At 42.9% G+C, this 12,481-nt stretch overlaps 1 protein-coding gene across 6 annotated transcripts in view; it reads left to right on the forward strand.

Annotated features, from left to right (window-relative positions):
• The window catches only part of SLC6A6 (solute carrier family 6 member 6), a 54,680-nt gene that overhangs the window by 13,728 nt on the left and 28,471 nt on the right, over window positions 1-12,481 (forward strand). For all 6 annotated transcript variants that reach the window (XM_082288968.1, XM_082288966.1, XM_082288967.1 and 3 more), the window contains 2 exons: window positions 10,152-10,391; window positions 10,988-11,122. In XM_082288968.1, the coding sequence (XP_082145094.1) occupies window positions 10,163-10,391; window positions 10,988-11,122 (364 nt within the window). In that variant the 5' untranslated portion in view covers window positions 10,152-10,162. The remainder of the gene's footprint in view (window positions 1-10,151; window positions 10,392-10,987; window positions 11,123-12,481) is intronic.

Genomic DNA, 12,481 nt, shown 5'->3' on the forward strand with positions numbered 1-12,481 from the left:
TCCTTGATTTCTGTAAAGCTATCACAAGTTCATGTTGCTCTTGTACAAGTCACCTACAAAAATTCAGACAATTCAACCAAGGAACTCTCTCACTTTCTACCATTAATTTGTATGTGAAGTGTTTTTGTTACTATCTCAGCTGTTTGTCAGGTGCCTATTGTTTATAGTGGAACTGCAAACAACTTCCCACCTGTCTATTATTAGCTTTTGTGTAAGAAAATCAAATGGTGAAAAACAATTGTAGTCATGATGAAGACAGCTGTAGATACTAAAGGTTAATGTGCCGTGTTGGTATCTTATGTAAGTGTGTTCGCTGAGATGAAATTGCACCGAGAAAAATCCTCAGCTGGTAACAGGAGTAAGTTCAGTTTACAGTAGTCAGGCTAGGACTATAAAAGCAACCTGCAATGAAACCATCAACTGGCATTTGTTTGAAAAGATAAGAAGAGATGGAGAAAAATACTCAGGCTGTTCACATACTGTTGTGCTGTATTTGGGGAAGCTTACCTGCAAAAGCCAGCAGAAAAACAAGTAAACAAGTACCTGTAGCATGTGGGATTGACCCTGGTATAAAGGTGGGACTGCATATACTTGTTTCTTGTGTTGGAGTCTGCCTTTGCTGTAATAAAATTCCCTCTGGAGTCAGCAATTCCAGGGTGAATTCTGTGGGGCTTTTGTCCAGGTAGTGTGTGAGCTCAGGGTTTTGTTGCTGCTTGGTGTGTGCTTTGCACTTTGCAGACCGTGGTATGCAGAAGTGGTTTATGTGTTGGTTTCCTTGGAAAAATGAAGTATTTGTTCTGGTGCTGTTTGGTTTTCATATCTCTTGACATAAAAACGAGCACAGCTCCCGCTCTGTGAAAGCTGATGTCAGAGACCCATGGCAAAACTGAACTGAAAATACACCTCTGGCTGGGAATCACTCTGAATCACACAGTGTTTAAAAGCACAGTGGTTTAGTGGTCAATACCAAAGGTTCTGCTCGCAACTCAGAACTTCAAAGCAGATGTCCAAGTGATCAAATTAGTGATTTTTTTGATCAAATCATGCCCATTACAAGGCCTGTAGGACATAGTGGTATTCCTTCTCAATTGCCCTCCAGGAGCACAATGAGTGGCTCTGGGCAGCCAGGGAAGTTGAGAGGACAGGGCTGCAGCTGGAGACAGAGCCAAGGCTGTTCTGGGATTAAACAAAACATGCCATTGTCCAGCCGTGCAAGCCAGCACCTGGCGCCAGCTGCAGGAGAGCAAATAAATTTCATAGTGTCTACAGAGCTTCACTTTTTTGTGTGTGTGAAAGTCTATGTTCCACCAACCTGTTTTGCAAAGTTGTGCTCTCCCTGAGTTTGTTCACCAGCGTTGCCACTTCTTCTTTTTGCACATCCCCTGCAGACCCCCCCGTGCTGCTGCACTGCCATGTCAGTGGTTTCAATTTCATTTCCTGTGTGAAACTTCATACGCCTAAGGTTTTTGTTCCTTTTTTTTTTTTTTTTTTTCTTGAAGGAAAGAAAACAACAACAGTAAAGTAAACCTCAGGGTGCTTAGGAAATTTCTGTTGCTGAAGGCCTGTGAGCAGAGGTGCTCTGGCCAAGCACCCCAGTCACCCTGGTTCATCAGCAAAGGGTTGTTGCTGCACTTCTTAAAAGATTACAGCTCATTTCTGTCACTGAGTCATATTTTTGCTGATATTTACTGCCAGCATGGAGGAGAAGTCAAGGCTAAAATCAAAAGTACCTCACTCTCACCATTAAGTTTTAGTACTCGTGGCCCAGCCCTCAGGGCTTTGTAACCTGCTCGGTTTTATAGCCCTGTAATGGGACTAACGCTGCGGATCGCGTGCGTGTAATAGCTGTTTTCCTGGTACAGGTTGGCTGGCTGCTTTCCACCCACGGTGCCGTGTTGCACAACTCTTCCTTCCATATATGTATTCTAGAAAAAAACAAAAAAAATCAGGTGTTAGGCAGATGGGGCACAGGAACAAAGAAGATTATTCCTTTCCACTGATAGTGTGAGGATCTAGATTTCTGGGAGTAAGGTACTGTATGACATGTTTAAACAGCTGCCACAGGTGGGATAGAAATCTGTCCTCAGTTATTGTTTAAGATGAATGGATAGAGGCAGTAAAAACACAACTCTGGCTTTGTGTGGAGGTGGCCTAGGCAGGTATGGCAACAGCTGATCAAAGCCATGGCTGGGTATAGAAAACTCTACTTGTTTTTCCAAAAACGTGTAATCTTACACATCCATCTTTTTTTTACTTAGTTAGAAAACATAATGAAAAAGTACAGTAATCCTCAGTTGGGAGAAAGCCCTGAACATTAGCATTGGTAAACTCAGTTAATTTAAGGCTAAATTTAGAATTAGAGTGAAAGAAAAAACAGGTGAGGGTGAAATTATTTATCCCCAAGAAAAGATTTCTTTGAAATAAGGAATTCATACGTTTTATTGCACATTTGCCTCACTAAATGGCTGCTTTATTGTTTCTCTTCCCTCTGCCAGGGCAGTGCTCCGTTATCGTAGCATGGAAATTGCTGTCTGACATTATCATGTGTTGTAAGTGCCTTGCCGAAGTGTCACATAGGATCAATACACTATTAATCACATGCAAAAAATTCAATAGGCACAGGGCACACCACTGACCGTTTGAGTTCATAAGCTTTGTGAGCTTTACAGAGTTTGCCTTTTTTAATAGCAGGATGAAGGACGTCCTTTAATTGATTTTGGTGTGGTTTATTTGTGGCAATAAAACTAATTTAATTGACACCAGAACTTGATAGAGAATTGCAATCCATTCAACGGCAGACCCTCAGAATTTAAAGCAAAATGCAACAATGCTTGTTCATTTGGTCAAAAAGTGTATAACTGCAGGGTACAAGGAGGTTGAAGAGTTGAGGATGCACACAGCTTGTTGAATCTCCTTCAGCAATGCCCATCTTGCTTGGAATGTCATCAGCTTGCTACACCACGTGGATAGAATGCATTTTGTTAAGGGCCCTCCCTTAAGGACAAAGGCCACAAGAGGTGGTGTCACCCAGTAAAGTAATGGTTTTCCACTTCCACGGCAGGAGAGCTGGTAGAGCAGAGGGAGCAGGCAGGGATGGCAGTGGGAAGCTGGTGCTTCTTTCCAGCCTGTTGACAGTCAGGAGGCTGTGAGCTGGCACACCCAGAGGCATTAATTTGGGTCAGCAATTGGCTTCATGTGAACAAACCCAAGTTTTAACTGGTTGTTGTCCTGCACGTAATTACCAGTGCAATACGCAAAGCACATCGAGCAGTTTCCACTCGGTCTCTCTGCCACTGCCAATCCCCTCTCCTTCCCCTTGGTTGTCTTTGCAAGAGCAGCCCCTGGTTTGCCTCTCTGAGGAGGACAGAACAGGAGGACCATGGCTCTCCAGGCAGGACACTTGGTTTCTCACTGGGATACAGGAGACCCTGTGCCCACAGGGAATCGATTTCGCTAGGACAGAGTCATAATCAGTGTGACTCAGTGCCAGTCCTCTGCTTTACTGCATCCCATGCTCTTCCTTACTGACTACCATGACTTGCCTGTGCCATCTCCCTGGGGAATCAGGCTCCATCCCTGAGGCTGGGAAGCATCATCTTTGCTTCAGCCCCTGTTTAGGGTCAAGGTCATGTTCCCTCTGAAATCCATTGGAATTTGTGGGTATCCATTTTCCTCCTTTCCACCCCACAAAATGGAAAAGGAGTTTTTCATTTCCTCCTGTTCTGGGTTTAGTTGTAACTGCTTTGTTCTTTGACATAAATAAGTAGAACAAAATGAGCATCCAGAGTATTATGTGACTGCAGATTTTCTGCTGCTGAAACCTGAGCAAAGATGCAGGATTTTATAACAGCTCAGTTGTGTGACATGGTGCCTATTTGAAGCATTTGAAGAGCATGAATGGAAACACCAGCAAGAAAAAAAAACATGTAGGGAAAAAAGATACCTTTTGTCCAGACCACAACTGCTGAAAAAGAAATTGCATTAAGCCCTGGACTTTTCTTTCAGAGTAGGCTTCAGCTTTATAAAGAAGTTCATTTTGCTCCTAGAAAATTTTCAGTAGCAAATTTTCCAGTCAATCTTAGAAGACTAAAAAAAGCATCACAGTGAAAGAAAAGGAAATGATGAAGAAGCAAGAAGGGAGATGGAGAAAGTTGGAGTGAAAACCGAGAAAGAAGAAAGGACAAATGGGTTTTAGGGTTTAAATAGCAACCCAAACCAGGGAAAAGTATTCAGAAAAAGAGGAGTCCATTAAAGATAAAAGTGAGCTGTAGTTCAGGGAATTTTTTGAGGCACTTTTTAAGAGGAAGAGAGGCAGTGTGTGCAGTAAAGGGAGTGGTACTATTTTTCAGAAAATGTAGGTATCTTGTTCAGTGAAGCAGAATGAACTTGAATATGAACCGGGGACAATAAGTGAAGTCAGGTGCTCTTTGGATACTGACAGGGCCTTGAGGGCTGCCAGACATAAAGGCTTTTTCTCCTCCAGATCCGAAAGACTTGCACTTAAGCCATAAGTTTGATCAAGGGGCTGTTTATTTTAATCATGTATCGATTGGTTTAACCACACTGCCCTGGGAGGGAAGGAGAACTGTCAACATTAAGAATTACAGCTTTCAAAGTACCAAGTAATCCTAGGAAATGAGCCAAACATAATAAATGCAGTTTTATTTGGGACCTGATCCTACTACTGTTGGAATCAATAGCAGCTTTTCCACTGCTCTCAATGAAAGTGGAAGCTGCTTATTTGAAGACAGCTCTGATCCAGCAATCAGGGCATCTAATTTTGAAATATTCATGAATGTGAATGTAAAATAATAATTTTTCAAAAGAGCCAATCCGCAAATAGATTGCCAGTTCTAGGAAAGTTCAGTCTTTAAAGGAATGTTGACTTCAATTTGCAGGATACAAAATAAAAAATGACAGAAAAATAAGAGAGATAGCAATGTCCAAAGAGGAAGGGAGCTTAAACAGGGTTAGAAAAATTAATTATGTGGTAAACTGATGACTTTCAAAAATCATTGAGGCAGAAAAGGATGAGAGAGCACTGAGAAGCTCAAGATATACAGTCTGCACAGGCTGAACTTAGTAGAGAAGGGTCCTTGAAAGCAGAAGTAGTGATGGTATACATCATACTGCAAAAATAGTCCATAAAATCAGCAGTACAGCCATACAGTCATTGCTCAAGCAGCATTCCCATCAAGGTCAGAGACCCTCTGAATGTGTACTTTGCTTTTAGTTTCCCAAAAGAAGAAGAAGCTAGAAAAAAACACCTTCAGTTCCCATTCTAGTCAACAATTCAGTATGTTGAATCTTTAATCATATGCGTTGGCTAAAAAAGAAGTATCTGCTTTGCTGTGGTTTCTGATGTTCACATGCAAGACAAGGCGTGCATTTTAGCATGTGTAAATATTTACAAACACATATCTGTGTGTACAGGCAGACTTTGATTTTCCCATTTCCATCAGCATTTGGAAAAACACTGTTTGAAAGATTTGATTTTTAGTGACTATTAAATGAGGTGGCATCCACAATGGATTTGTCCTCAGGGCTCCTCCTGGAAGGTGGTGTTGTGCATTGGTCACTTGTCTCCAGCTATAAGAAGCTTGGAGCGGATCATTACTGTAATCCCAAAGCAAAAACTGAACAGAGTGTATTTTCAGATGTGTAATCTATGGATTGTCTGTCAAAAAAAGTCAGTGGTTCAGCAGTACTGGACTTGTGTTTGTTCTGACAACCAGCACGTCCTGGCTGTGCTGGTGGCCTTCCCTCATCTGCCCCGCTCACTGTCTGCCCCCTCTGTGCAGTGCCTCCCCCTTCCCCTACCCCCCATTTTTTTGTGTGTTATGAGGGATTATATTTCAATGCCAGTATTTTTTTAAAGGGTATGGGTTATCTGAGGTGCAGGCTCTACATGTGAAGATCCAATAGCTGTAGCCCAGGAGATGGCCCAAGCCAAGCTGGCTGTGAAAGTGCTCCTCTTATGGCTGGTCTTGTGGTATTTTCACCTGTGCACCAACAACTGATCAGTTATGGGGGCCAGCAAGAGAGCCTGGGTTATTGCAGGATATTTCACCCAAGGAAATTTGTGCAAGGGACAGAAATGTGACTCTCTGGTGGAAGGGCCTCCTGGCCGCACCAGCAGCCAGATGCTTGAGAAGTGCAAAGTGCCTGTGCTTGATCCCTTGTTCTATTTTTCCATATTTTACCAGCATCGATTTGACAATTGATTACTCCATCCTCAGTTATTGAGGGGTTGTACCAGTGTATGTGAGAGCAGTTTCTGGGCCTGGCCCTGTCTGGATTTCTTCTCTCCTTGCTTTTGGATCATCTCCTTGCAGTGTGGCTGGGCTCAGCCTAGGGGCACACCATAAATAGCAGGCTTGACTGCTGCTTTTTATTTATCCATATTAAGTTCATCAGATGAAACCAAAGCTTCCTGGGGCCATCTGAAGCTTCCTGGAGGGGGTACTCTCACAGTCAGATGTGGCTCCTGGCAGGCAGACATGTGTCTCCGGGAGGCAGACGTATGCCTCAGACTTGGATCGGTCCTTTTGGACTATGTGGTTGTAAGAGCATTTTTTCACAATATATTTCCTTGGGGGAATCTGATGGACTTAGATCTCGGATACCATCCCCACTAAGTGATACAGTAAAAATAACCTATTATTCTCTGCTTCTGACCTGGGCGGTGACAACATATTGTTTCAGCATCTCTGTCAGACTATTTCCCTTAAGAGCCATTTTAACCTCACCCAGTGGGACATAGCTAAAGGAAATGAAACTCCAACCCCATTAAGGAAAAAGACAATGCCTTTCACTAAACAAACTTACTTTTCTTGGCTTTTCTTCGCCAGGGAGAATCGCCCGTACCCCCCACCCTTGCAGCCTTTGTAGACAGTTCCTGTAATTGGGAATGGCTGGGTGGACACCAATGGTTGGCAGCAAAGGGGGATAAATCCGACATCCCTTGAACGTGACATGGGCTGGGACCACAGTCCCAGGTGGCCTCTTAGCGACAATTCCTGTGGTACTGGTGGACCGTACGTGCCTGCCAGCCACAGCTGCTGGCCCTCCAGACACAATTGGGATTTTAGCAAGTCTATACACAGTAAAGCTGGGCTGTTACTAATTTTGTGCAAGCCTTGGATAGGTAGTGTTGAGAGCTGGTGACTTGCACTGATGTTGTGGTGGTTCATCTCCTGCCACCCGTACAGTGAAACAACCCCAAAAGCAAGCATGACCTTGAGGGTTCATGGACTAAGGGAGAGCTCATGATCTGTCATCACACTCCAGCTAAGGCTGAAGCAAAATTCATGCTCACTAATAAGGTTTTCAAGCACGGCCATTAATTTGGGATATCTTGAGACAAATTAGAAGTCCCATTTTATAATGCAGTTCCACTCAGTTACAAAGAAGTCTGGAAAGGCACCATTTCACATTTTGTGTGTCGGTAATTGGGACAAACCACAGGGTGATCACCTTGTCCCAGGGAGAGTCAGGGTTTACAGAATGCAATCAACTGGTCAGCCTTGCAAAACTCTGGGTAGAGCTGACTAACACCTGGGTCAAAGTAAATCTGCAAGCAAGAGGATTAGAGCTGGCAGAAAAATAAAGAACTCTGTGTCACGAGATAAAAGTAGACTGCAAAAAATTGCAATCCTGAAGAGTTTTTAATCTTAGAGGTGGCTAATGCTTCAAGTCCCCTTGGGGGTTTTTTTGCATAAGGGGAGCCTGTGTTCCCAGTGTTCTGTTTCAGGGTATTTCCAGTATCAGTCTCCATGGGGAGCAGTTAAGCTCCTATTTCAAACCTAATCCTTCAGAGATCTATAAATCTATATATTTCTGTGCCCTCTTAAGCAGGTTTATGGCTCTCCCACCAGTTCACCCAAAAATTGTGTGAAAAATAAGAGCATACCCTAAACACTAGTTGTGAGACTCTCTTTTGCACACTTTCTCCCTCTGTTGATGAGTGTTTCAATAACCCCTGTGAAGAGCAGCTTCCATGAGATGATGTGAATGCCCCCCATTCCTGGGCTCAGAATAGCCTGTTGCCTGATGGTTATGACATCCTTCTGCAAGATGAAAGATAGGGATTCAAGCAGCACAAATAACAAAAGAAAGCAAAAGTGAGCTTTCTCCATGCCTGGCAGCTGTTGCAGTGAGAGCAGGACATCAACCAGCTTGTAGGTATCTCTTTGAAGAAAAGCAGTTGCATCCACTTATTTTATTTTTTTGTCCCTCGAGAGATGACTCCAGGGGTTTATGCAGGATGGTCCCGGGTTGGGGCTTGGAGCGAGGTGCAGATATCTCAGGGAGGTTAAGGCTGCTGTGAGTCCCTTTGAGAGGCACCTCCATTAATCTCCATTTGTGATACTCAACTCAAGTTAGCTATTGTGAATTAAGCCCCAAAAGCAGCTAAGTGCCTAAAGGCTGTTACAGAGGTGGCCCTGCCATTTTTATTCTGTTACTGCAGTGCTTTATCTCACACCATGCCTCTAACAGTGACCAACAGGAGATATTTTAGTGGAATATGTCCTGCCTTCATTCCCCTGCAGTGGTGATGGTCAATCACCCTGCGATTCACTTTCTCCTTCTGTGAGCTCTCTCTGCTGTTGACCACGAGGTATTGCAGTGCTCATGTCACCCAGTGCACTCACCAGTGGCCTTGTTTAAAAACCAGTAGAAAGTCATAATGATTAACACTATGGAGATTAAAGTCCCTCTTTAGATCACAGCCTGATAGGCAGCTGCTGTTGCAGTGCCTGCTTTGCAAAGGCCACCAGTGTGCCAGCAGGCCTGCTGTGGTTTGTGGCAGTGTTAGCCCTCTGAAACTTTCCGTGGTGGATGGAAAGATTTACAGGTACAGTGATGCATATCTATCTGAAAATCATGTTCAGATTAAAAACTTCCTGCAGAGCTAATGTCAGCTCAATCTTCGGGTCACTGCCACAAGCTGAATCAGGTTAGAGATCAGAACCAGCACACAGGTACAGGGAAGGTTGGCAGCTATCAAACAGGATAATCTGCAGCATGATTTTTTTATGACTGTGCACTCATAATGACATGTGCAAGCAGTGAATGGATGTGGTCTGGAACAAACGTGCTGGTTTGTCTGGTTCTGGTGAAAATTTCAGTATCAAAACAGTATGCAAAAATAACTGGTCAGATCCAGCTGAAGTCACTTGAGTTATGTGGGGAATGAACTGGCCACATATGCCTGAGATCTCAGTTAACATAAAAGCTATGGGTTACTCCTAAATTGTTTTTATTAGAAACTCTTGGTTTAAAAGGCACTTGTTAGAATAATTCTTTCTGTTATTATTTTTGTATGCCTATGATTTTGATAACAAATTATATATATAAATTATTAAACCAGCTATGATTTAATATGTATCATGCCACTGACTTTTTAATTAACTAAGGAGCCATCATTCTCAGCAAACTGTTCCATTGCATAGGTGTGCATTTCACAATAATTGAATATAAAAACTTATTTTTGTCCCTTTATTGACGTCAAGGAAAACAGTGCAGTTATGAAAATGGAATAAACTGAAAAGATTCCTTCAGTTCCTGCAGGTTGATTAGAACAAATGACTTTCCATTCCAGGTTTTATGAATGTAGAGTTTTCTGAAAGCTTTATAGTACTTCAGGGAATGGAAATTGCAGGCAATAAATAATGTAGGATTGCTCAGGTATTGGGAAGTAGAGGAATGGGTTTTATCTGGAAAGGTGAGATTTACTTTTCTGTATTTCACATAAATGTTTTAGAAGGAACCAGATGTAGTGATTTGTACTTTATTTTGGGTGTGGAAGCAGCATGAGACACTTGCCCAGGAGCACCACATGCTGGAGCCAGCACGGGAAGCACTCCTGGGGCACCCCTTCCCTGCGGGCAGCAGGTCAGCAGTGAGCAGTGACAGAGCTTCGCAGTGCCCTGCACTGCTCTGGCTGCAGAGAGGCAACCACACGGGCAGGGGGGCTTTGTCTCTCCTGGTCAGCGAAGCCATCAGATCTATTTCCCTACCTCGGCTTGATAAACAGCACCGTTTCGTACGGAACGAGTTTGCCTAAACAGTTCTCGCGGTGTTAAGAGAGCTCTGCTGGAAAAGACTGTTTAATAAACCCCTCTTTCTTTCTTTCTTTTTCCGTGTAGAAAGCAGAAATATGGCAACAAAGGAAAAGCTTCAGTGCTTGAAAGATTTCCACAAGGACATCCTCAAACCTTCCCCCGGCAAGAGCCCGGGGACGCGGCCTGAGGATGAGGCCGAGGGAAAGCCGCCCCAGCGGGAGAAGTGGGCGAGCAAGATCGACTTCCTGCTGTCCGTGGCGGGTGGATTCATTGGTTTAGGCAACGTCTGGCGGTTCCCGTATCTCTGCTACAAAAATGGCGGAGGTGAGCTCTTATTCCATGCTCAGGAATCAGTCTGTCTGCCCTGTGCTCGCTGTTTTTCACTGCCTTCATCCAGTTTTTAAGAAGAATGTTCGTACATCTGTTTTCTACCTTCCTCACCAGTCTTCAGGAGAGATTGTTTCATCATTGAGTAGTTTTAATTAAAACTTTATTAGGGAAAATCGCAGCAATTTCAAATGTTATGCTATTGAACCTGTCCTGCTTTTTTTATTTCTGCTGCAACTGAGTCTGACTTTTAACCAGAAGATACACTATTAATATAGACCAGTAGGATTTCAGACCAGGGGATTTCAGAGTAAGAGCAGTCTGAGACATGTGAAACTGTTGTGTGCCTAACAATCTGCCATTGTTATTGCAGATATTCACTTTAAAGAGGTAAGAAAATGCCCTTTCCAGCCTATACCCATCCTTTTTGCAGAGAAAATGAGAAAAAATACCCCCGAATAAGATTATTTCATACTGATATTAAATAATCAAATATGTTTATTTGTTTATATGTGCCTGTTGCCACTTTTTAGATGCTCTTGTGTAAATTCATTCATTTCATCTCATTATGTACTGCTGTATTTTCTCAACAGGTGCATTTCTTATACCTTATTTCATTTTCCTGTTTGGGGGAGGTCTTCCCGTGTTTTTCCTGGAGGTGGTGCTAGGACAGTATACCTCCGAAGGTGGAATTACATGCTGGGAAAAGATCTGCCCTATTTTCACTGGTAAGTATTTCTTGTTGTGCCTTACTGCTTAAAGACACCTCTGTAAACCATATGTAGCAGCACCATTCCCCTCATGTCCATTAATTCAGCTATTTGCTCTAGTAATTAAGGGTATGATATTGGTTCCTGGAAAGGTAGAAGTCAGAGAGTCTGAAGGACAAAGTGAGGTATTGATTTTGATGCTATCAGCTTGTTAACTGGCAAAACTGCCGATAACCAAGAAAGAAATTGCATATTATGCCTTTTAAGGCAATTGCACATTTTGTCTACAGGTATCAGAGAAAGTGTTGTCTTGGAAGGCTAGATGGCATTAATGAAACCATCTTTGAAATGTTATTTTGGTCTGGAAATCAAAATCCCTCTTCCATGTGAAAGCTTACCATTGGCATCATCCCCCTGCTACTGATACAGTCAAAACATGGACAGCACTTTTTGGTTGAATTCAGGAACAGGGCTTTGGTCATAACTGAGTAGGTCCTGGCAAATGTTGGTCTGATATTATCGAAGGGCCTTTGCCTGCTCATTTCTCACAGGGACAGTATGAAGGCTGCTCTGGATGTTAACTAAAAGGAAAAATGAAAGACAGGTTAGAAAAATTATGGAGGATGCCTGTCTTGTGTGTAGATTGCCCTTTACAGCTGGACAGCACAGGCAGAATCACTTGGAATAACTACACTAAACATGTGGCTCTGTTCAAATCCCATTTGGAAAGAGTGGGCACTTCACACTGGCATGTCTCTAGCTCTGCCACTGTTGCTGTTCCAGGCATCTCTCTTCCCTTATGTCACCCCAAGCTGAAGTGGGGGTTTTCTCTGAGGCTCACACTCCCACCTAGTACTCACAATGCTGCTGAAGCTGATGTAATTGTGCTGCTTTAGCTTAATTTTCTTCCTCCTCCTCCCACTTTTGTGAAAACTTTTTTTTTCTTTTGAGGAGGAGGAAGAAGGAATGTTCCTTGTTTAAATAGCGATCTCCCAGGCATCCATAAAGAGAAAGTGTAGCTAATGTGACTCCTGTATATGCTGAAAGAAATGCAGATGTACAGAAAAAATGGCACTTGCTCTGCTTGTTTCCATCTGACATAAAATTAATCTCTGGTGATAAAGACTCCTGCTGCAACAAGGTTTTAAACTGTAAAATATAATGCAGGTACCCCAAGTTCTGGAATATCCATCAGAGTGATGTTAAAGGGAGCCTCGTAGGTTCTTGTAAGAGACAGCTCTCAATTTTTTGAAGGAAGTATTTTTATTTTGCCTGTGGTTCGTAACTGGCAAACTGTGTAAGCAGAGATTTATCCAGTTAACCATAAGAGCCACAAATACCATACTTCCTTTGCACAAGTGAAATTGAGGCAGAAAC

This window comes from Coloeus monedula (assembly GCF_965178545.1).
Source record: "Coloeus monedula genome assembly, chromosome: 11".
Taxonomy (NCBI): domain Eukaryota; kingdom Metazoa; phylum Chordata; class Aves; order Passeriformes; family Corvidae; genus Coloeus; species Coloeus monedula.